Source organism: Carica papaya, chromosome 4, assembly GCF_054855325.1.
Source record: "Carica papaya isolate Zhongbai chromosome 4, ASM5485532v1, whole genome shotgun sequence".
Classification (NCBI taxonomy): domain Eukaryota; kingdom Viridiplantae; phylum Streptophyta; class Magnoliopsida; order Brassicales; family Caricaceae; genus Carica; species Carica papaya.
The window spans coordinates 2256025-2281800 of record NC_142312.1 but is presented as its reverse complement, the minus strand read 5'-3'; the positions used below and the strand labels follow the sequence as shown (position 1 = coordinate 2281800).

Genomic DNA, 25776 nt, shown 5'->3' with positions numbered 1-25776 from the left:
TGGGGGTCCATAGGGGTCCCGCTACCCGTTAACCTTTAACATTCATAATCAGTTTCCAGGGCCGTCCCCATACCCCGTCCGGTATGGGCGCCAAAACCATAAACCTCAATACCCCGTCCGGTATGAGGGTGAAACGGGCCGTCCCCATACCCCGTCCGGTATGGGTGCCAAAACCATAAGATCTCCATGCCCCGTCCGGCATGTGAGACCCCAATCCCGGTAGGGTTCCCTACGGACCTGGTCCGTCCACCATCTCCCAGGATATCTAGTCAGGCTGACCCCATAATACAATTATCAGTCTACACAATCTTTTATTTTCCTTTTCCTCAGTCAGCATCATCAATTCACATTTAAACAAGCAAATCGTAATTCATGCCAAACAGACAACATACAGTATCAGTTTTTCAGTCATTCAACCCATAATTAATAAAAACGTAGTATATGCACACAACTCTGTAAAATGAACACATCAAACCTCATGCTGCATTTAAAGCTGTAAACAGGCCAAATAACAGTAAATCACCAATCACACTAGACTCGGGCTCCATTAGCGACCTTAAGCAATTTCACACATTCGTTAATTCAAGAAATACCGTTTTATCATTTTGAACTTTAATACCGTGATAGGAAATAGGGTGAGGGGTCCTTACTCGTTTCGGGGTCCGAACACGGCTTCACAGTGCGCTTGCAGGCTGTCCCTAATTTTCCCTGAATTTTCCTCGGGCAACTGAAACGCACTACTGGTACCTGCACGTGTTCCAAAAAAATCTCAAATTAGGCCCAGGGCCCCTTTCGGCCCAAATCGCAACTCCGGCACGGCGGCTCCGCCGTGCTCCGGCGACGGCGCCGCCGCTGGTGGCGGCGAGTCACCTCGGGTTGGCTGTTTTCGACCGTTTCTGGCCGAATTCGGCCACACTCGCATCGGTCCCTGTGAGAAAACAACCCTAGGGCTCTCGGGGGGCCAAAAAATCACGGAAAAACGGAGCTTACCGGCGGCGGCGCTCTCGGGTGCGGCGGCTCTCCGATGAGGTTCGTGTTTTGGTGATTCGGCTCCGGTCAACTTGTAGAGAAAAGAGTGGTGATCACGGTGATATAAAAATTGCATCAAACGGAGGCCGGGAAGGGCCTCATCGGAGGCAAAAACTGAGAAGGGGCGCGGCGGCGCCGCTGGGCTTCGGCCGTGTATTCCGGCCGTTTGGCCGGGATTTTGGCTCCGATTTGGCCACAGGAGGAATCAGCATGGAAAAATGAGTCGGGGGTACGAAATTTACCTCGATCGGCGGTCGAAAATTTCCCCGGCGCGGGCGGGTAGCGGCGGCCGGCTTCTGAATTGTCTTCTCCGGCGAGCGGCAGGCGGCTAGGGTTTGTGGTCTGGTGTGGGGGTTCTATTTATAACCTCTTGCCTTTTGATCTCAGCCGTCCATTTTGTTTTAATCTGGGCCGTTCGTTTTTGATTGAATCTGGACCGTCCGTGCGATTGCATCTGGGCCGTCCGATCGCGCCCACGCGGATCGCCAACGTGGCCCGTTCCGAAGTGACGTGGTCTTGCCACGTGGCAGGCCCCGGTTGGCCGGGATTGCTGACCGGGCCTGCTGACGTGGCTGCCGACGTGGCTTTTTTTTTTTTGGCCCCTTTTCTCCGGGCACTACAACTCTCCCCCCCTTAAAGAAATTTGGTCCCCAAATTTGCCTCATTACTCTTGATCAAACAGATGGGGGTATTGTGTCCTAAATTCTGATTCCAGTTCCCAAGTCGCCTCCCTAGGCGTGTGGTTCTGCCACATGACTTTTACAAATGATATTTCCCGGTTGCGGAGTATTCTGCTTTCTCGATCCGTGATACTGACCGGTTCTTCTTCATAAGACAAGTCCTCTCGGAGTGAAAGCGGTTCATGAGCCACGACATGAGAAGGGTCCGGATTGTACTTGCGTAGCATAGATACATGAAACACATTATGAACCCGAGAGAGCTCAGGGGGCAGTGCAAGTCTGTAGGCAGTGGTACCAATCTTGTCTAAGATTTCAAAGGGTCCAGTATATCTGGGGTTTAATTTTTCCCTCCTGCCGAACCTACTAATTCCCTTGAAGGGGGTGACTTTAAGAAACACCCGGTCACCTTTCTCAAAGGCCAGGTCTCTCCTCCGGGTATCGGCATAACTCTTCTGCCTACTCTGAGCTGTCTGGATGTTCTTCTTGATCTTAACTATCTTGGACGTGGTCTCCTCTACCAAATCCGGGCCAAACAATCTTCTATCGCCCACTTCTTCCCAACAGATCGGCGACCTGCACGGACGCTCGTATAGCGCCTCGTATGGGGCCATGCCGATGCTTGCTTGGTAACTGTTGTTGTAAGCAAACTCTATCAGGGGTAGGTGGTCGTCCCAATGGCCCCCGGAGTCAAGGACACAAGCTCGGAGCATATCCTCCAGCGTACGAATTGTCCTCTCTGATTGTCCATCGGTTTGGGGGTGGAAAGCAGTACTAAGAGACAGCTTTGTTCCCATAGCTTGCTGGAAACTATTCCAAAACCGAGAAGTAAATCTGGGATCCCTGTCGGATACCACTGTTACTGGAACTCCATGCAGTCTGACTACCTCCCGGATATACATTCTTGCCAACTTGTCTAAAGGATCAGTCATTCTGATGGCCAGGAAGTGGGAAGACTTAGTGAGTCGGTCAACAATTACCCATATAGCATCATGTCCCGATCGTGCCTTGGGTAGTCCCGATACGAAGTCCATGGTGATATGTTCCCACTTCCACTCTGGAATCGGTAAAGGCTGAAGTAACCCGTCCGGGCGTTGATGTTCTACTTTGACCTGCTGACATACTAAACACTTAGACACAAAGTCGGCTATATCTCTCTTCATCCCATTCCACCAGAACCGAGGTCGCATAGTTTGGTACATTTTCGTACTTCCTGGATGCATGGCGAACCTTGAGCTATGGGACTCTGTCATGATGTCTCTTCTTAACTCACTGTCATCTGGGACACACACTCTGTCCCTGAAACGAATCAATCCGTCGGCGGAGATCTGAAATTCTGAGCTCACTCCCTGTTCTGCACTCTTCTTGCGGGTTACTAGGGCGGGGTCGACTGACTGGGCTTCCTTTATTCTTTGGATTAACTCGGGTTGGACTGCTAGGTGGCCCAAACATGTGACTCTCTTCAGGTCTCGCAGGCGAACCTGCTGTGTAGCCCCAATAGACCTACATTCTGAAACCATCAGATGGGCCAGGGTGCCTGCACTTTTCCTGCTGAGGGCATCGGCCACCACGTTGCCCTTACCTGGATGGTATAGGATGTCACAATCATAGTCCTTGAGGAGTTCCATCCACCTTCTCTGACGCATGTTGAGATCCTTCTGGGTGAAGATATGCTTCAAGCTCTTATGATCAGTGAAGATCTGAAAGGTCTCTCCATACAAATAATGGCGCCAGGTTTTCAAGGCGTGTATGATGGCGGCAAGCTTCAAGTCATGGGTAGGATAGTTCTTCTCATGATTCTTTAGCTGTCTAGACCCATATGCTATAACATTTCCATGCTGCATTAGGACACAACCCAGGCCTAGATAGGAGGCATCACTATAAACTGTGTACCCTCCTGATCCACTCGGTAGAGCCAGCACTGGTGCAGTAGTCAGTAGCTTCTTCAACTCTGAAAAACTCCTCTCGCAGTTCTCATTCTATTCAAACCTTGCATTCTTCTTTGTGAGTCGGGTTAGAGGAGCTGCTAGACTAGAGAACCCTTCGACAAATCGGCGGTAATAACCTGCCATCCCTAGGAAACTGCGAATTTCCTTAACTGTTGTCAGCCTTTCCCAACCAAGTACTGCTTCAACCTTTTCGGGGTTCACCGACACCCCTTCCTTCGATATAACATGTCCTAGGAAGGCGGTTTGTTCGTGCCAAAATCCACACTTGCTCAACTTCGCATACAACTTCTTTTCCCTGAGTACCTGTAGAACTTGGGCAAGATGATGAGCATGTTCTTCCCTACTTTTTGAGTATACTAAGATATCATCGATGAACACGATGACAAATTGGTCCAAGAATTCTCTGAAGATTCTGTTCATTAGATCCATAAAGATGGTCGGGGCGTTGGTTAGCCCAAACGGCATAACCAGGAACTCATAGTGTCCGTACCTGGTTCGGAATGCCGTCTTGGGGATGTCTTCTGCTCTCACTTTTACCTGATGGTAACCTGATCGTAGATCTATTTTAGAAAAGACCTGTGCACCCTGCAACTGATCGAAAAGGTCATCAATCCGGGGAAGAGGGTACTTGTTCTTAATTGTTACCTTGTTTATTCTTCTATAATCAATGCACAGTCTCAACGTTCCATCCCCTTTCTTTGCAAAAGTAACCCTGGCACCCCATGGGGAAATGCTGTGTCTAATGAAGCCACTGTTTTGTAGCTCAGTGATTTGTTTCCTTAGCTCTTCCATCTCGATGCGGCTCATTCGGTAAGGAGCTACCGAGATGGGCTGAGTTCCTGGCTGTAAGTCTATGGTGAACTCGACCTCTCTGTCCCCTGGTAGACCGGGCAGTTCATCCGAAAATACGTCTGGGAAGTCTCGGACTACTGGAATCTCTTGGATACAAACTTCTTTCTTGGATTTACCTAGTTAGGGAAAATACAATATTAAGGCACTGGGAATTAAGGAGAAAAGAATTTGTCATTAGGGAAAATCAGTACCGAATAATTTTATTAACTTGTGAATGGCTCCTCGTTGGGAGGATTAAATACAATATTTTTATTAAAGCAGTCTATGATGGCGTGATACGCCGCTAGCCAATCCATTCCTAGGATTACATCAAAATCCCCTGTGTCTAACCCTATCAGGTCTACCCTCAATTTTCTATCTGCTATCTCCACGGCACATGCCCTGTAGACAACCTCTCCTAGCAATGTCTCCCCCCCAGCGGCAGATACAAGCAATAATGAATCAAGTCTATCAGGTGGTACACAAATTTTGGAAGCAAGAACATGTGAAATAAAAGAATGTGATGCACCAGTATCAAACAAAATATGAGCAATGTGGCCAGAAATAGTATACATACCATGTACCACGTCCGGGTCTGCGTCGGCATCCTTCTGGGTAAGGTTGTAAACTCTGCCCTGGATTGGAGGCCTCCCTTGATTCTGGTTCCTAGGGCACTCCCTCGCATAGTGTTGGGCACTGCCGCATATGCGACAGGTGTTGTTGAGGCGGTAGCAGGGTCGGTCCCCATGATCCCTGCCGCAGTACTGGCAGATCTTCCCATGTGCTGCCCCCATAGCCTGAGGAGGGGCCTGAACGGCAGGCCTGGGACTCTTACTGGGTTGGACAGGCATGGTAGGCGCTGGCCTGCGGAGCGGAGCTGAGGGTCGGGAACTTCCCGCTAGCTGAGGGCGGGTGTCGAAGCTCCTTTCTATGATCTGTGCCTTTGCCAGGACTGCCGAATATGTCTCGAGCTCCATCACCAATAAGTGTTGTCTGATCGCCGGGCGGAGGCCCCACTGGAATTTCCTGGCCTTTCGGCCCTCATCCAACAATGTCTCCGGGGCATGTCGGCCCAGCTCCAGGAACTTGTGGGCATACTCCGACACTGTCATATTACCCTGGACCAATTGAGCAAATTCTATTTCCTTTAAATGTTGGATGTGTTTAGGGAGATACTCCGCATGGAAGGCCGCTAGGAACTGCTCCCAAGTAACTGGTACAGGCAGGGTGGCCCGCTTGAGCTCCCACCAGCGTACCGCTTCCCCTACCAGCATGTAGGAGGCAATGGCAGCCCTCTGCTCAGGAATTACTCCCAGGGTCTCAAAAGCTCTCTCAGTCTCTGCCAGCCAGTATTGGGCCTCTTCGAACGAGGATCCCCCTGAAAAGGTAGAAGGGTTCAGTCTCCTGTACCTCTTTATGAAGCCGGGGTCGATCAAGGAGGGAGCGGGGTCCCGAGGTAGAGGGACTAGGGCCGGCTGAGGGTGAACTGGGGGACCCTGTGGTGGCGCCTGCTGATGTGGTGGGGGCACCGGAATGTGCTGTGGCGGCACCTGTTGGTACTGTGGCTGTGGTACCGGATCGTACCGCGGCTGTGGTGCCGGGTGGTATCGTGGAGGAACAGGCTCCTGCCGGGGTGGCTCGGGATCAGCCTGCTGTAGCGGGGGCTCAACCTGCGCTAGTGGAGGAGGTCCCGGTAACTCCCTTCTCTCCTCTTGCCTTCGCTGGGCAGCTGCGAGAGCCTCCACCATCTCGAATAGTCTATCTAAATCCTACCGAATTGAATTATCTGGGGCCGCTCGGTTTAGTGGGGGCCTTCCTCTCCTCATTCCTGTGTACCTGCATTCACAAGGAATGATTGAGTAACAATATATCGGTGAGTATTTCTCTAAGGCACATTAGTGTAAGGGATGGGTCCGAGGAAATGCGGCTCTGATACCAACTGTAACGACCCCGGAAATATTAAAATGAAATGAGTATTTAATTATATCAAATGCGGAAGCGAGATCAAAATTTCAGTTAACATCCCTTACACGAAAACCAAAAACGTACTTAAAATATAAAAGATTAAACTAACTAAAAGAAAAACTAGAAAATAAAGCTATGATTATGACTACAGAGTCTCTAGGCATCCCTTTCGTCGTCCTCCTGCGGAATGGGCTCGGGAACCATATCTTCCTGATCTGAAATGGTTAAATAAGGAGTGAGCTACACTAGCCCAGTAAGAACATCACGATATCTCACCGTCACGGAGGTAAAGGTGGGTAGAAAACACAAAGGACCCATGGAGCATGTTTTACAACAAATCCTTTTATTTATGATAAAACCTTTACCATCCACTTACCTCGGTGGAATTTATGAAACAATATAAGAAAAACAATAACATTATCATAATCATGGAATAATATAAGCTGTAAAACATAACACTTATCACGCCTCTTGTAATTCAATCATTATACAACATATCTTTTTCTCATTTACCAGCCTACCAGTATCCGTGGGGGTCCATAGGGGTCCCGCTACCCGTTAACCTTTAACATTCATAATCAGTTTCCAGGGCCGTCCCCATACCCCGTCCGGTATGGGCGCCAAAACCATAAACCTCAATACCCCGTCCGGTATGAGGGTGAAACGGGCCGTCCCCATACCCCGTCCGGTATGGGCGCCAAAACCATAAGATCTCCATGCCCCGTCCGGCATGTGAGACCCCAATCCCGGTAGGGTTCCCTACGGACCCGGTCCGTCCACCATCTCCCAGGATATCTAGTCAGGCTGACCCCATAATACAATTATCAGTCTACACAATCTTTTATTTTCCTTTTCCTCAGTCAGCATCATCAATTCACATTTAAACAAGCAAATCGTAATTCATGCCAAACAGACAACATACAGTATCAGTTTTTCAGTCATTCAACCCATAATTAATAAAAATGTAGTATATGCACACAACTCTGTAAAATGAACACATCAAACCTCATGCTGCATTTAAAGCTGTAAACAGGCCAAATAACAGTAAATCACCAATCACACTAGACTCGGACTCCATTAGCGACCTTAAGCAATTTCACACATTCGTTAATTCAAGAAATACCGTTTTATCATTTTGAACTTTAATACCGTGATAGGAAATAGGGTGAGGGGTCCTTACTCGTTTCGGGGTCCGAACACGGCTTCACAGTGCGCTTGCAGGCTGTCCCTAATTTTCCCTGAATTTTCCTCGGGGAACTGAAACGCACTACTGGTACCTGCACGTGTTCCAAAAAAATCTCAAATTAGGCCCAGGGCCCCTTTCGGCCCAAATCGCAACTCCGGCACGGCGGCTCCGCTGTGCTCCGGCGAGTCGCCTCGGGTTGGCTGTTTTCGGCCGTTTCCGGCCGAATTCGGCCACACTCGCATCGGTCCCTGTGAGAAAACAACCTTAGGGCCCTCGGGGGGCCAAAAAATCACGGAAAAACAGAGCTTACCGGCGGCGGCGATCTCGGGTGCGGCGGCTCTCCGGCTAGGTTCGTGTTTTGGTGATTCGGCTCCGGTCAACCTGTAGAGAAAAGAATGGTGATCACGGTGATATAAAAATTGCATCAAACGGAGGCCGGGAAGGGCCTCATCGGAGGCAAAAACTGAGAAGGGGCGCGGCGGCGCCGCTGGGCTTCGGTCGTGTATTCCGGCCGTTTGGCCAGGATTTTGGCTCCGATTTGGCCACAGGAGGAATCAGCGTGGAAAAACGAGTCGGGGGTACGAAATTTACCTCGATCGGCGGTCGGAAATTTCCCCGGCGCGGCGGCGGGTGGCGGCGGCCGGCTTCTGGTTTGTCTTCTCCGGCGAGCGGCAGGCGGCAGGCGGCTAGGGTTTGTGGTTTGGTGTGGGGGTTCTATTTATAACCCCTTGCCTTTTGATCTCAGCCGTTCATTTTGTTTTAATCTGGGCCGTTCGTTTTTGATTGAATCTGGGCCGTCCGTGCGATTGCATCTGGGCCGTCCGATCGCGCGATTGATCTGGGCCGTCCGATCGCGCCCACGCGGATCGCCAACGTGGCTCATTCCGGAGTGACGTGGTCTTGCCATGTGGCAGGCCCCGGTTGGCCGGGATTGCTGACCGGGCCTGCTGATGTGGCTGCCGACGTGACTTTTTCTTTTTTTTTTTGGCCCCTTTTCTCCGAGCGCTACAATTACAATATAATTTGCATTATTCATTTTTTAGATGCAAAAAGAAAAAAATTATTTTATGCAATAATATTATCGACGTAACTTAAAATTTTGAGATATTTTATTTATATTTTAGAAAATAATTTATGTTTATCTTAATGAATATATTAAAAATATTTTATATTTATCTTAAAAATTATTTAATATATATTTTAAAGAGTTTTTGTTTGAGAAAAACTTATAATCCTTTTATATATAAGTTTACTAATTTATTAGTGATGTACGCTCAGATTATTATAGCATAAATTTTTTTTGTCGATTTTATCTATAAATATAAATACATTGTCTGTAACGGCCCCGGAAATTTAAAATGAAATATGTGTATTGAAAAGGTCAAATGTGGAAGCGTAATAAAAATTTTGATTAAACATCCCTTACACTAAAATCAAAAACGTGTTCAAAGTATAAAAGAACAAACTAACTAAAAGAGAAACTCGAAAATAAAAGCTATAAATATGACTACGGAGTCTTCAGGCGTCCCCTTCGCCGTCTTCCTGCGGAACGGGCTCGGGAACAATGTCTTCCTGATCTGAAATGATTAAATAAGGAATGAGCTATACCAGCCCAGTAAAGACATCACACTATCTCACCGTCACGGAGGTAAAGGTGGGTAGAAAACAAAAAAGGACCAATGGAGCATAGTTTACAACAAACTAGTTTATTAACATAAAAACCTTTACTATCCACTTATCTCGGTGAAATTCATGAAACAATATACGAAAGCAATAACATTATCATCATCACGAAATCATAGAAACTGTATAACATAATACTTATCACGTCTTTTGTATCTCAATCATTACACACATATTTTTCCTTATTTACCAGCATACTAGTATCCATGGGGATCCATAGGGGTCCCGCTACCCGTGAACCCTTAACACTTGTAATCAGATTCCAGGGCCGTCCCCATACCCCGTCCGGTATGAGAGACCACGATCCCGGTAGGGTTCCCTACAGACCCAGTCCGTCCACCATCTCCCAGGATATCTAGTCAGGCTGATCACATTATACAATTATCAATTCACATAACCTTTCATTTCCCTTTTTCTCAGTCAGCACCATCAATTCGCAAACAAACAAGCAAACCAGTAATTTATGCCAAATAAGACAACATACAACATCGGGTTCTCAGTCATTCAACCATAATCAATAAAACAGTAATATGTGCATATGAAACTATGAAATAAAAACATAAGATCTCATACTGCATTTAAAACCGTAAAACAGGCCGAACAACAGCTAACAGACAAACACACCAGACTCGGGCTCCATTAGCGACCTTAAACAATTTCACACATCTGTTGATTCATGAAATACCGTTTTATTATTTATTGAACTTTAATACCGTGATAGGAAATAGGGTGAGGGGTCCTTACTTGTTTCGGGGTCCGAACACGGCTCCACAGTGCGCCTACAGGCTGTCCCTAAATTTCTCTGAATTTTTCCCGGGGAACTGAAACGCACTACTGGTACCTGCACGTGTCCTAAAAAAACTCAAATTAGACCCAGGCCCCTTTCGGCCAATATCGCAATTCCGGCACGGCGGCTTCGCTGTGCTCCGGCGACGGCGCCGCCGCAAGCGGCGGCGATTCGCCTCGGGTTGGCTGTTTTCGGCCGAATTCGGCCATACTTGCATCGGTCCCTGCGATAAAACAACCCTAGGGCCCTCGGGGGGCCAAAAAATTACGGAAAACCGAAGCTTACCAGCGGCGGTGCTCTCGAGTGCGGCGGCTCTCCGGCGAGGTTCGTGTTTTGGTGATTCGGCTCCGATCAACCTGTAGAGAAAAGAATGGTGATCACGGTGATATAAAAATTGCATCAAGCGGAGGCCGGGAAGGGCCTCATCGGAGGCAAAAATCGAGGAGGGGCGCGGCGGCGCCGCTGGGTTTCGGTCGTGTTTTCCAGCCGTTTGGCCGGGATTTTAGCTCCGATTTGGCCACAGGAGAACTCAGCGTAGAAAAACGAGTCGGGGGTATGAAATTTACCTCGATCGGCGGTCGGAAAACTCCCCGGTGCGGCGGCGGGTGGCGGCGGCCGGCTCCTCCGAAGTCTGGTTCGTCTTCTCCGGCGAGGGCAGACGGCTAAGGTTTTTGTGGTCAGGTGTGGGGGTTTTATTTATACCCTTTTGCCTTTTGATCACAGCCGTCCATTTTGGTTAAATCTGGACCGTCCGTTCTTGATTGAATCTGGGTCGTCCGTGCGCGTGCATCTGGGTCGTCCGTGCAATTGCATCTGGGCCGTCCGTGCGATTGCATCTGGGCCGTCCGTGCGCGCGGGGACGCATCTAGGCCGTCCGATCGCGCTCACGCGGATCGCCCACGTGGCCCGTTCCCCGGTCGACGTGGTCTTGCCACGCAGCAAGTCCTAGTTGGCCAGGGCTGCTGACTGGGCCGCTGACGTGGCTGCTGACGTGGCGCTGACGGGGCACAATTTTTTTAAATTGCGTTTTGACCCCCGGTTTCTGATTTTCTTTTCAAAAATACCCCCAGAATCCTAATTTTTACCCCTTTTTCCCAAAATCAATTTTAATTAAATCCAAATAATATTTTTACCCAATTTTACAATTATTATTATTTTTATTATTATATTAAATTAAATTAAAATAAACAAAATAAAATAAAATAAATAAATAATAAAATTAATAATAATAATAACAATAATTTAAAATTATTTGGGCATTACAACTCTCCCCCCCTTAAAAAAATTTGGTCCCCCAAATTTGCCTCTTACTCTGGGTTGAACAAATGGGGATACAAGGCTCTAAATTCTGATTCCAATTCCCAAGTAGCCTCCCTAGGCGTGTGGTTATGCCACACGACCTTTACAAATGATATTTCTCGGTTGCGGAGTATTCTGCTCTCTCGGTCCGTGATACCGACCGGTACTTCTTCATAAGACAAGTCCTCTTGGAGTGGAAGCGGTTCATGGGCCAAGACATGAGAAGGGTCCGGGTTGTATCTTACGTAGCATCGATACGTGAAACACGTTGTGAACTCGGGAGAGCTCAGGAGGCAGTGCTAATCTGTAGGCAGCGGTACCAATCTTGTCTAAGATTTCAAAGGGTCCAATATATCGGGGGTTTAATTTTTTCCTCTTGCCGAACCTACTAATTCCCTTGAAAGGAGTGACCTTAAGAAACACACGGTCGCCTTTCTCAAACGCTAGGTCTCTCCTCCGGATATCTGCATAACTCTTCTGCCTGCTCTGAGCTGTCTGAATGTTCTTCTTGATTTTAACTATCTTGGACGTGGTCTCCTCTACCAACTCCGGGCCGAACAATCTTCTATCGCCCACTTCCTCCCAACAAATCGGTGACCTGCACGGGTGCCCATATAGCGCCTCATATGGAGCCATGCCGATACTTGCTTGGTAGCTGTTGTTGTAGGCAAACTCTATCAGGGGTAGATGGTCGTCCCAATGACCCCCTGTAGCACCCGGAAAGGAGGAAAAAAAAAAAAAAAGGGGGCCACGTCAGCAGCCACGTCAGCAGGCCCGGTCAGCAGTCCCGGCCAACCGGGGCCTGCCACGTGGCAAGACCGCGTCACTCCGAAAGGAGCCACGTTGGCGATCCGCGTGGGTGCGATCCGACGGCCCAGATCAATCGCGCGATCGGACGGTCCAGATTCAATCGCACGGACGGCCCAGATTCAATCAAAAACGAACGGCCCAGATTAAAACGAAATGAACGGCTGTGATCAAAAGGCAAGGGGTTATAAATAGAACCCCCACACCAGACCACAAACCCTAGCCGTCCGCCGCTCGCCGGAGAAGACGAACCAGAGGCCGACCGCCGCCACCCGCCGCCGCACCGGGGAAATTTCCGACCGCCGATCGAGGTAAATTTCATACCCCCGACTCGTTTTTCTCCGCTGATTCCTCCTATGGCCAAATTGAGGCCGAAATCCCGGCCAAACGGCCGGAATACGCGGCTGAAACCCAGCGGCGCCGCCGCGCCCCTCTCGGTTTTTGCCTCCGACGAGGTCCTTCCCGGCCTCCGTTCGATGCAATTTTTATATCACCGTGATCACCATTCTTTTCTCTACAGGTTGACCGAAGCCGAATCACCAAAACACGAACCTCGCCGGAGAGCTGCCGTACCCGAGAGCGCCGCCGCCGGTAAGCTCCGCTTTTCCGTGATTTTTGGCCCCCCGGGGGCCCTAGGGTTGTTTTCTGACAATGACCAATGCGAGTGTGGCCGAATTCAGCCGAAAACGGCCGAAAACAGCCAACCCGAGGTGACTCGCCGCCGCCAGCGGCGGCGCCGTCGCCGGAGCACGGCGGAGCCGCTGTGCCGGAGTTGCGATTTGGTCCGAAAGGGGCCCTGGGCCTAATTTGGATTTTTTTGGAACACGTGCAGGTACTGTTAGTGTGTTTCAGTTCCCCGGGAAAAAAAATTCAGGGAAAATTAGGGACGGCCTGCAGGCGCACTGTGAATCGTATTCGGATCCCGAAAACAAGTAAGGACCCCTCACCCTATTTCCTATCACGGTATTAAAGTTCAAAATGATAAAACGGTATTTCTTGAATTAACGCATGTGTGAAATTGCTTAAGGTTGCTAATGGAGCCCGAGTCTAGTGTGATTGATGATTTACTGTTATTTGGCCTGTTTTACACTGTTTTACAGCTTTAAATGCATTATGGGGTTTGATGTGTTCATTTTATAGTTTCGAATGCATATATTACTGTTTTATTAATTATGGGTTGAATGACTGAAGAACTGATACTGTATGTTGTCTGTTCGGCATGAATTACGATTTGCTTGTTTAAATGTGAATTGATGATGCTTATTGAGGAAAAGGGAAATGAAACATTGTATAGACTGATAATTGTATGATGGGGTCAGCCTGACTAGATATCCTGGGAGATGGTGGACGGACCGGGTCCGTAGGGAACCCTACCGGGATTGTGGTCTCACATACCGGACGGGGTATGGAGATCTTATGGTTTTGGCGCCCATACCGGACGGGGTATGGGGACGGCCCGTTTTCACCCTCATACCGGACGGGGTATTGAGGTTTATGGTTTTGGCGCTCATACCGGACGGGGTATGGGGACGGCCCTGGAAACTGATTATGAATGTTAAAGGTTAACGGGTAGCGGGACCCCTAGGGACCCCCATGGATACTAGTAGGCTGGTAAATGAGAAAAGGATATGTTGTATAATGATTGAATTACAAAAGGCGTGATAAGTGCTATGTTTTACAGCTTATATTATTCCATGATTGTGATAATGTTATTATTTTTCTTATATTGTTTTCATAAATTCCACCGAGGTAAGTGGATGGTAAAGGTTTTCATGTTAATAAACGAGTTTATTGTAAATTATGCTCCATTGGTCTTTTTGTGTTTTTCTACCCACCTTTACCTCCGTGACGGTGAGATATCGTGATGTTCTTACTGGGCTAGTGTAGCTCACTCCTTATTTAACCATTTCAGATCAGGAAGACATGGTTCCCGAGCCCGTTCCGCATGAGGACGACGAAGGGGATGCCTAGAGACTCTGTAGTCATACTCATAGTTTTATTTTCGAGTTTCTCTCTTAGTTAGTTTAATCTCTTATATTTTAAGTACGTTTCTGGTTTTTCGTGTAAGGGATGTTAACTGAAATTTTGATCTCGCTTCCGCATTTGATATATTTAAATACTCATACCATTTTAATGTTTCTGGGGCCGTTACACCCCCGGTTTTCGATTTTCTTTTCAAAAATACCCCCAGAATTCTAATTTTCACCCCTTTTTCCCAAAATCAATTTCAATTAAATCCAAATAATATTTTTACCCAATTTTATAATTATTATTATTTTTATTATTATATTAAATTAAATTAAAATAAATAAAATAAAAAATAAAAAATAAAAAATAAAATTAATAATAATAATAACAATAATTTAAAATTATTTAGGCGTTACATTGTTGAATTACGTTAAATTTTATGTTTTTTTTTATTTTTGTTCTTATTTTATTATAATTGTGCATAATTTAGTGATTTATTTCTCTAACACACATATATATATATATATATATATATATTAAGTAGTAGAAAAAAATGGAGAATAATTTCTCCCCATTTATTTACTAATTTTTCATAGTAATAAAATCTTTTTCAATTTCTATTTATAAAATTGGTAGGTCAAGTCTAGTAAAATAAATTCCTTCACGTTAATATTTTCAAAACGGTTCGTTTCCAAATTTGGTCAATGGCACAAGAAGCAAAGTACTGCCAGTAATAGACTCTGATGATGGCAATGATGTTCGAAGGTATTTTACTCGTTTAATTCAATTCTGTGGATTACAACTCCACTCGTTTTCTTTGATTTCAAAGAAGACAGACAGAATTTTCCATAACAATCAGAATTTTTGTTTACGATTTTCCCTAGGTCAAAAGTTCAGGCTCTGAAAGTCAGTCATGCTTTCTGCTTCACTTTCTTCATACGTCTATATATACATATCTCTCTCTCTCTATATATATATATATGTATGTGTAAACACGCATATATATTATTATTCTTTTCATGGGTCGTGTTTAGCAATACGGGATGTTGATTTTTCCTGTTAAATTTTCGTCTTGCAGTTAAAAAAAAAAAGAAAAAAGTGATTTTCAATATTCACAATCTTTACTAGAAAGGCTATGGTGGGTGGAGAACAAATCATATACATACAGTAATAATATTTAAGAAAATGAAAGGGAAAATATAAAAATAGGAATTGATGTTGAAAATGTATATATACATATTCTTGGTGACGTGAGAGTGAATTCCATGTTTTAAAAATAAATAAAGAGAAATTGTGCGCCTATATTTGTGTTTATATACAGTCACTTGTATATATATTTTTACCAAATGAAACAATTAATTATACTTATTAAGTGTATTAGGGTTAATCATCAGCTTTTATAATTTTTAAACTCTATAAAAAAAATAAAATAGAAAGAATTTATGTCATTTCTAAATTTTTTTACAATTGTATAAAAAAAAATACAAATTGCAATATAATTCAAAAATTAAAACAATAATTTATTCCAAAACATGTTATACCTCGATATCATGTAATATTTTCAGTCATATATTTTTGTTTTACTTAAATTAATAAAAGTTAATATTATTTACTTATATTATCATATTACTTGGACATTAATTTTTATACTTTTTATATACATAATAGTTTTTGTAAGGTTATACAACATTAAGTATAAGGTTGGTTGTTAACAATTCAATTATAATAATAACATTTAAAAACTACAATTTTAAAAATAAAATAAAATATTATCATAAAATAAAACAAAATTTTGGGTTTGACTAATATTATCCTACTACACATTTGGGTAAACTCAACCTAACATAAGTTTGAAGTCCTAATCTTTGTTCAATGGTTTTTTAAAAAACCTTTAATAATATACGAAACTCAACTAATCCCAAGGCTTTGTTTATTGATCACGATTAATTAATCTCGAAAAGGACTAAGGGAATGGATTCTTGAGGCATAGTTGACCAAACTTATACAAATTTGATGTTAAATGTAGTTTATAGTTTATGAGAAATAAGTAAATTAAATAAAATGATATGATAAATCATCAAGTCGTTCTATTTTTTCAATTATTATAGTATAACACTACGTGTATTTGAATTGAAAATTCTCAAAATATTATGTTTGTTTTTTACTATCTAAGACTTAGATATAGTTTAGAATAAAGAAATTTGTGATATGATGAATGCTATACAAGAACAATTAGATTATTATATTTATATATGTTTAATAAAAAAGAATAATCTTATACATTGAGGAAAACAAAACAAATTAAAAATGTTTAATCGAAAAACAAAATGGTGACTAAATTTATCTTTATTACTCTTCAAGATAGATTTAGACGAGGGAGAAGAGTTTTTTAAAATAAAAGATTTCGATGACTTTAAAAAGATCGAATAAAAAGTAAAAAAAGGTAAAAATTTCATGTACGACAAACAAAACTCCTTGTAGTATAATACATATTGTATTAGTCCAATATATCATAGATAGATAGAGAATAAAAAAATTTATGATAATTACTCTCAATATATATTACTAATTTAAACTTCCGTTGTATTAATAATTTTAACATAGTTTCTGTAGTTTAACTTTGTTGTTAATATTTTCTAATAATATATCAATTAATTGTAGATATTACAAATTATTTTTATCCATAAAATTAAATTAGAAAATAATCTACTTTACCCATAAAGTATTGAGATAGTAATATTAGATCGAAAGGTAATATTTTTTTTTTAATATTTTTATCATAAATGCTTATGTTTCTATATAATTATGTTTATATAAAATAATATATTTATTAATTTTTTATATAATTATAAAAGTTTCCAAAAGTAAAATGAGATGGCCTGGTTATGGGCCCAAATTGTTGGCATGAATGTGCTGCTCGGCTTGGGTTCTGATAATTCCAATCATCCCATGTGAAAAAATAGGTCACGCCAAACAGGACCTAATCATTTTGCAACCCACTACTGCAGGCCAAGCCCACAGCAAATACACTCAATTCAAGCTTTATGGACCATTAAATTACAATTTTACCCTTTACGATTTCTTCATTATAATTTAAGCTGAATTTTTTATTATAACTTCTTAAAATATTATTCATAAAACATATTTATTCAATATTAAAAATCATAATTTTTAGTGCTGCTGAATCATTTAAAAAATTGAATTGCGATAAATTAAGTTTCCTTGAAACGGTATTTTACTCCACCCCCAATTAAGAAGAGTTTTTTTTCTTGTGAAGGAACGAGAAAATGCCTTTTTTTTTTTTTCACATACGATTGCTTCGGTAAATACAAAAAGAAAAGTAGTATATATACAATACATGGAGATAAAGATATATTGTAATACTTGGGTCCGGAATTTAGTTCGGGTTAAATTTTTTTATTTGTAAAATATATATATAGATAATTAAAATTTATCATTTTAATTTAATTTAAATTATTGAAAAAAAATGAATTATGTACGAAATTAAAAATAATTCTAAAAAAAATAGGTTAAACTGTAAATAAGATGAGTGTTTTTGAAAGAAAATTCGAAAACAATGGTCAAAATCTCAAAAAATGAAAGTTTAGCAATGTAGGATGGCCAAGTCAGTAGCCAAGCAAATTAGAGCACGCCGCGTGGTAAAATACATTGATATTGGTGCCACGCGAGAGGCCACGCAGGCGATCCACGGGCCTGGCGATCTGACGGTCCCAATCACGTCCCGTGCGTACAGACAGCTTGGATGCATTCCCTCTTTAGACGTAATCGGACGGACGAAATCAATCGCGATGAATAGTCCAAATTCGCCCACGCAATCGGCCTAAACAAACAACGATTAGAAGACTCTCTTCGCTCCACATCAACACGGACGGGCATCTCAAATAGACACAAGATGGATATTTAAACATCGCATCATAGAGAACCTAACCCTAGCCACCCAGCCCTCGCTGAAGAAAAAGAAGCAGACGCTGAAGAAGGAGGGCGATCCCCGACTGCCGCTGCACCGGAGCCACCACTAACTGCCAAAAAATGTAAAATTTTTCCCTCCGCACTCGGAATTCAATTTCGAGTCTCACTATACCCATATCGGAGCAAATGGGACGACGGGTGAGCCGAAAACTGCGGGCAAAGTCCAGCTGAGTTGCCATAGCCAAAACCTTAAACCCTCTCCGATGACCTCATTCTCGTTTTTTCCTTACACACGATTCTTTGATCATTATGTTCACCGTCCTTTTTTGTGTAAGTTAGCCGAAGAAAGAACTCCAGCCGCGAAGGAGAACCAGCGGAGCCGCCATACCCGGAGACCCCCCTCGTCGGTAGGTTCGATTTTTTTTTTTTATTTTCTGGCCAACTAAGGCCTCCTAACGTATTTTTTCGCAGAGATATGTATAAAATTAACTAAAATCGGCCAAGCTGAAGCGAACCGCCGTCGTGCCGGAATCTTAAAATTGACCGAAAAGGGTTTTCAACACCGATTTTGAATTTTTTGGGGTATTTTATGTATGTAATGAGTATTTTGATTTCTCCAGAAAAAATTCAGGAAATTTGGGACCTGTTAAGAGACGTATTAGATAGTACGATATTTTAAAACACCGATCTGGGTAAGGATCCTTCACTTTATTCTCTGTTATGGAAATTGAGGCTTAACAATCAATAATCTGTATTTTGTGAAAATTAAAAAAATTCTAACAATAATTACAGGTCACTAATGGGTTAGAACTGGTCAGTATACAATTTTTTTAATTTACTATTTATTTCCTCATGTGTTGTTTAATATGTTTACTATTTTATTATATACATTAAATTTCCAGTTTAAAATGTGTTCTCGATTACTTATTTTATTTGATTTCCCTTGTACTGTTTATTGTGTTATCTGGTTACTTAGTTTTTCGGTTATATTAAATTGTATCATTTGCTTAGATGCCGTTTAAATCAATATGTGAATATGTAACAAGATATTGGTATGCGATTGGTGGTTATTTAGAAGATAGCAATCTATATATATGGAAGCTTACTGGGTACCCTGAGAAATGGTGGATGGATCCGGTACATAGGGAACCTTACTGTGGACATTAACTCAGTCAGACAGGGCTGAGAAATCCTATACTGAAAGGGTTTGAGAGATATGGTTTACCTCATACTGGACGGAATATCAAAGTAAAGATAATAAATTCATTTTCTTTTAATTTCGGACTTTTACATATATATTTTTGTTATAAAAGTCATTTTTGTGATATACATACACACAACACATGCTTATATATATATATATATATATATATATATATACACACAACAAAAACTTAAACTTGGTGGAAGGCGTAGACACAGATCCAACTTATAGCAATTGCAAGTGGAGAGGCACAGAGCAGAAACTGTGACAGTAAATCAAGCTCTAGAAATAGAGAAAAGTATCGACAAGAGATATTTAGCCGGAGGGGATAACCGGCACTGATAAGAATTATTTTTACAGTGAAAAAACTGAGAAGGAGAGGCAGCTTAGGTTTTTCAAACTTTCATATATTGATTAATAAAAAATTATTATACAAATATTAGAAAAATTAATTCTGAAACATACATAATCACCAATTCTTTAAATATGTTTTTTTTTTAATATAATAATTTGATAGTCTATTACTATGATTATAAATTTTTATATAAAAAATTCAATAATTTTTTCACATAAAAAAGTTTCAAAATATCATCTAAAATATATATAAAATATCTTTAAAATCAAATCACATCAACAAAAAAATAAATTTTTATAAAAATCGAGTTAGGGTAGAAGGGTTAATTGGGTCGGGTCGGGTCTTGCCATTGGTGGATAAAAAGGGATGACGCATAACATCATGCCTGATGAAACCTGAACAAAGTGGACAAAAGAGAACAAAAGAATTGTTTGGATTCTTCGTTTACAATAATTATATTATTGGATTCCTGATCATCACTCGCCTTTCTTTTTTCCTCTAATCCAAACAGTACCTGAGACAGACAGGGAAACAATTACACCTTCGAAATCATTAAAGCAACCAAAAGAATAAAAATAAAAACCACATGGAAAAACAGAGAGAGAAAATTCAACTTTTCCATTTTTTTTTTTTTAATTTGTCTCCAATCTCTTACCAATTTGCTTTTTTTTTTTTTTGGTTTTTGTTTTAATCCAATGCATGTTTTCTTTTTTATATATACGCATATATATATATATATATTATATATATATATATTCAACTAATGATTCTTTTTGTTTGTTTTGATTATAATTCAATTCATAAATTTAATTTATTTAATATACAAGATTTAATTGTTAGTAGCCAATCATATTTCACATATTCACTTTAATATACAGTTGAATTAATTTTCCTCATATATTAAATTCTATAATAACGAATTTTTGATCCTATTTATGATTTGGGTTGAAAATTACAAACAAAAATGTCTTTATAATAATAATAATAGAGGTAAATTAATTTACTTATTGATAATATATTATAAATTTCAAATACACTTTCTATTTTTACTTATTGTAACGACTCCAGAAATTCTAAAAGAAATAAATTATAAATTTTATGCGGAATCAAAATAAATAATTAAGGTTTACATTCCTTACACAATAACTGAAAGTAACAAATAGAGTTTACGGAAATACTTTTTTAAAAGAACAATTAATAACTAAGAGAATAAATTAAAAATAAACGACTGAACGTTTTACTCGCAATTCTCTTGTGAATTGAACTCTGAATCCTACTCCTCTTGATCTAAAATGGTTAATGTAAGAATGAACTACACTAACCCAGTAAAAATATCACGCTACTCACCGACACATAAATGAAAGTTGGTAAAAATAATAAAAACAACTAATAGAGCTCTTAATTTAACAAAGTTGTTTATCATAAATAAAATTATTTATCGTCTACTTACCGTAACGAGATTTATGAAAACAACCTATAGAAGTAATGACATAGCACATTTTATAATTTCATATGCAATTGGTTGGAACAATAATTTTGTTCTTTATCAGCCTACTGGTATCCATGGGGGTTCATAGAGATGTCCTACAACACGTGAACCATTTCCTTTAACATTTTCAATTAACGGGCCGTCTTCATACCCCGTCCGGTATGAGAGTGAAACGGACTGTCCCCATACCCCATCCAGTATGAGTGCCAAATTACTAAATTTCGATATCTCGTCCGGTATGAAGGTGAAACGGACTGTCCCCATACCTCATTCGGTATAAGCACCAAAAAACCAAACCTCGATACCCCGTCCGGTATTAGGCAACGTTCACGATAAAATTTCCTATATACCCGGTCCGTCCACCATCTCTCAGGATATCCAATAAGGCTGTTGTTTCGTCCATTCACTTAATCACACAATCTCCCATTTATCTTTAATATCCAGTTTTCCAATTCAATCACAATCGCATAAAACAAACAAAACATGTATCAGGGAATGCAATCACGTCCCAGTTTTCCAATTAAACTGTAGTCACATAAGGCAGCAATACATGCATTTAAAATTGTAAAATCGATCAAACAGATATTATCATGCATTCAACTGTAAAATAAATCAACAAAAATTAACAGAGAATAATTTTCAGTTCTGCCTCCATTAGTAACCCATAATTAATTATAGATATTTTTTAAATTGCACAAAATATCATATTATTGTTAATTAGACTTCAATTCCATAACAGAGAATAAAGTGAGAGATTCTTACTCAAATTGATATCCAAAATGCTAAACTTGTTGACTGCACCTACTAACGGTTCCCGAGTTCTATAAATTTTTTTTTTGGATTAAACCGCGTTACAAGTACCTACAAATATCCTAAAAAACCCAAAATCAGTGTCAGGACTCCTTTTTGGCCAATTATGAAATTCTGGCACGGCGGCTCCGCCGCCTGCGGCGGAGGTTTGCCGCAAGTCGGCTATTTTCAACCGTTTTCGGCCGAATTCGCATCAATCCCTGCAAGAAAATACATTAAGGGGTCTCGATTGGCCCAAAAAAATAAAAAATTGAAACTCACCGACGGCGGGGTTCTTCGGTGCGACAACTTCGTTGGCTCACCTTTGCGATTGAGTATTTTGCTTCAGTCAACTTGTAGAGAAGGAAATAATGATTACAATGGTAGAAGAATTACGCATAACGGAAATCGGGAAGAGCCTCATCGGAGGTAATTTTTTGCAGCGGCAGCGCTGGGCTTTGCCCATGTTTTTCGGCCAATTCACCGGTCTTTTTGCTCCGATTTGGTCATGAGGGTGTCTAAAATTGAATTCCGAGTAAATGAATAAACTTTTACCTCTTTTGGCAGTCGAAAGTGGCTCCGGCGTGGCGGCGGCTTCCTTTCTTGGCAGCTGGGTCTTCTTCTGTGGCGAGAGTGTCTGGTGGCTAGGGTTAGGATTTGGTACGAAGAGGGTTATTTATATCTGTCTCCTTTTAATCTAGACCGTCCATCGTGTTTGATCTGGACTGTTCGATTGCAATTAAATAGGAAGTGAATCTGAATCGTTGATCGCATTTAAATCTGACCGTTCGATTGCGTTTGGAGAGAGAACGCATTTGAGTCGTCCGTGCGCGCAGGAGCGAATCTGGGCCGTCCGATCGCGGGTACGCAGATTGCCTGTGTGGCCTCCCGTGTGGTACTGCGTCAGCGTCCCTTACCACGCGGCGCGTTCTGGTTCGTCGGAGTTGCTAACTGAGCATCCTACGTGGCACAATTTTTTTAAATTACGTTTTGACCTATAATTTCTGATTTTTCTTTCAATAATACCACAAGAACCCAAACTTTCACTTTTTTTTTCTTAAAATTATTTTCAATTTTATCATTCACCTATTTTTCTTTATTTTTACATTAAATTAAAATTCAAAAATTCAAAAATTTTATTCATAAATTAATTTAAATTACATTAAAATTAATTTAGGTATTACACTTCTATTCAGATTCTTAAGATATACGATTAAACAATTAATATCTAAATCACATAAATTTAAATTTTTTTTAAATATTTTGACTTTCTTCAAAATTATCTCTATTTTTTATTCTATTTTTTCATATATACAAAAATTTATTTTTTTTATATAAAAAAAAGATATATTTTCTCCTACATTAATAAGCTAAGTTTAGAATTTTAATATCAAAATAATAATAATAATCAAAGTCAAGTGATTAGAACATAAAGTATATATCTTTATGAAGTAAAGTAATTCATTGACCAATAATTATTCAAACCACAAGTTTTTACCTATTAGAATTAATTCAACCTCTTATAATGAATTAGGAAACAAGTCTCTTCCCATAGCTCCTTGACTGAGAAAAAAAAAAAAAAAACAGCACACGGATTGTTTAAAAAGGAAAACACTTAACACACGGAATTGTTTCCTTTTTCAAAAAATGCAATTAATTTTATTTATTTATTTATTTATTTATTCACTTTTTTCTCTCTTCCTTCCTGTCTCTTATTAGTATGTATGAGTGACAGTCACGAATTGCCGTTTTCATATAAAGTTTCAACAACTCACACTTTAATCATGAACGCCACCACCTCCACCCATCATTCTTAATTTCCCACGCATCACCATTTCAACTTTCTTCCATTTTTATTCACTAATAATATAATTATCATGTTCAATACTTCTAATTATTTTCTTAATAATTTTATTTTGTTTTGTTTTGTTTTAATTTTAAAATTGTACGTATATTTTGTATAATTTTAATATATATTATTAAAAAAAAAATTAAGCGGCAAGAAAAATGTGACTACAAAATCCAAGTCTTAATATGAATTGTTACTTGATATATATATTTGTAATTGAATTATAAATTGAATAATACAGTTATATATGAAATAGTAAAATATTAAATTATTTAATTTTTTTTTTGGAGAAGAATGATTAAATTTTAATTTTATATAAAAAGGTGATTTATTTTTATATTATGTTATGAAAATTGGAGTCAACAAGCATGAGAAAACAAAACAATCATCACGTAGTGGATAAAATATTCAACTATATGAAAAACATGAATCTAGGAGACAGAGTTCTCCCCGGAAATATTTTTTATATTTAATTGAAAATTACAAAAGACAAATTAAGATTAAAATAAACAGAAAGAAGAAAGTGATTGTGGAAGAGAGAGTGATTGAAGAAATTGTTTTTTTTTTTTTTTTTTTTTTCCTGAAAGCATGCGGGCATAGAGCTAATGGTAACTGCTAAGCTTCATGATCGACATAGCCTGCATGTGGAAGTTCCTTTAACCATTCAAAAGTCCTGTGACGTGACAAAGCTTGTTTTCCTTCTTGCTTTTCCTTTGATTTCTTCTTTATTTTCAGCTCTTGAAGCTTCTCTTCCATGACGGCTATGATTCTGTCGTTGCTCTGCTTCTTCACCTGATCACCCTTACAGCTTTTAATGATGACGATGTTGTTTAATGGAACTGTTTCGACTGCACTGACAGAACATTTACAGCCATTAAACAACGCTTTTCTCTTCTCCATGAAACTCGGTCCCCTCTGTTTCTCTATTCTGAATTCTCCCTGACTTGTCCTGTTGGAATTCTTCACACTCGAATTGCTGTTACTGCTGCTCCAACTGTTGTTACGACTCACTGAACCTCTGTTTATGTTGTTGGTGGTTCCGCCGGCGGTTCGCAGTTCAATTTCCGGCGCACGAACTAAACCGAGTCTGAAAAAATCCCACATCGAAAACTTTTGGATCCGCGCGCTGACAGGATTTCCATTTCTAGCAATGGAAGTTCTTAATTGCGGTTTGGGACTCGGGTGGGTGATGATGAACTGGTTTCTGATTCGCGGATTGGAATTTCTCGCGTTGTTGTTTGTTGAGCTCGCAGAGCTGCTTGAAGAAGAATAATGGCTTCTGCAACTGCTGCTTCTGCTGGTTGCACTGCTGGTGAACGGACCCGCCGATAAGCAATGGTCCATGGATTGAGACCTGGATACGCACCGGCTAGGGTTCCGGTGGAACTCGAATAATCCTTTGTCGGAACTCACCGAGTGACGCAGTGGTAGAATTTGGCCTTTGAAGAACACTTCGTCGGCTGCGCACATCTCCGCTTGCTCTGCCGAAATAGACCCGACCCATGACCCGAAATCAAAATCTTCACCCGTTTCAACTCCCCGAGTTTCTTCTTCATGTACGGATTTTTTAAAATTTCCATCTTCTTCGATCAAATTGACTGGTAAGTCACACAGAGACAACGCTTCTTCTTCTTCTTCTTCTTCTTCTTCTTCGTCCACTTCTCTTGACCCAGATTTGACATCTCCTTCATATTTTCCTTCTGTTTCCTCCACAGTCAACATTTGAATCTATCTAACTCTAGATTCAAAAAGTCTCAAATGGGTAACTCCGGATTCGAAAACTCTCTCACGGGTAAGCTATGACTCCGTGGAAGAACCGAATAAGATGAAAGAAGATATTTGAAATTGAGAGAAAGGAGACAAGTGGAACATAAAGAGAGTAAAGCCCCTGCAAAAGGAGGAATTAAAGAAATAATAGAAATTGAGAAGTCACTGCAGGCAACCCAACCAGGGGGGACCCTTTATTGTTTCAAAATGAA

The 25776-nt window shown here is 40.8% G+C and overlaps 1 protein-coding gene across 1 annotated transcript; it reads right to left on the bottom strand.

Annotated features, from left to right (window-relative positions):
- Positions 1-24214: 24214 nt before the first annotated feature.
- Positions 24215-25776, bottom strand: LOC110822436 (uncharacterized). The gene has a single exon (XM_022052561.2). The coding sequence runs from the start codon at positions 25517-25519 to the stop codon at positions 24413-24415; it is 1107 nt and encodes a 368-aa protein (XP_021908253.1). The 5' UTR covers positions 25520-25776; the 3' UTR covers positions 24215-24412.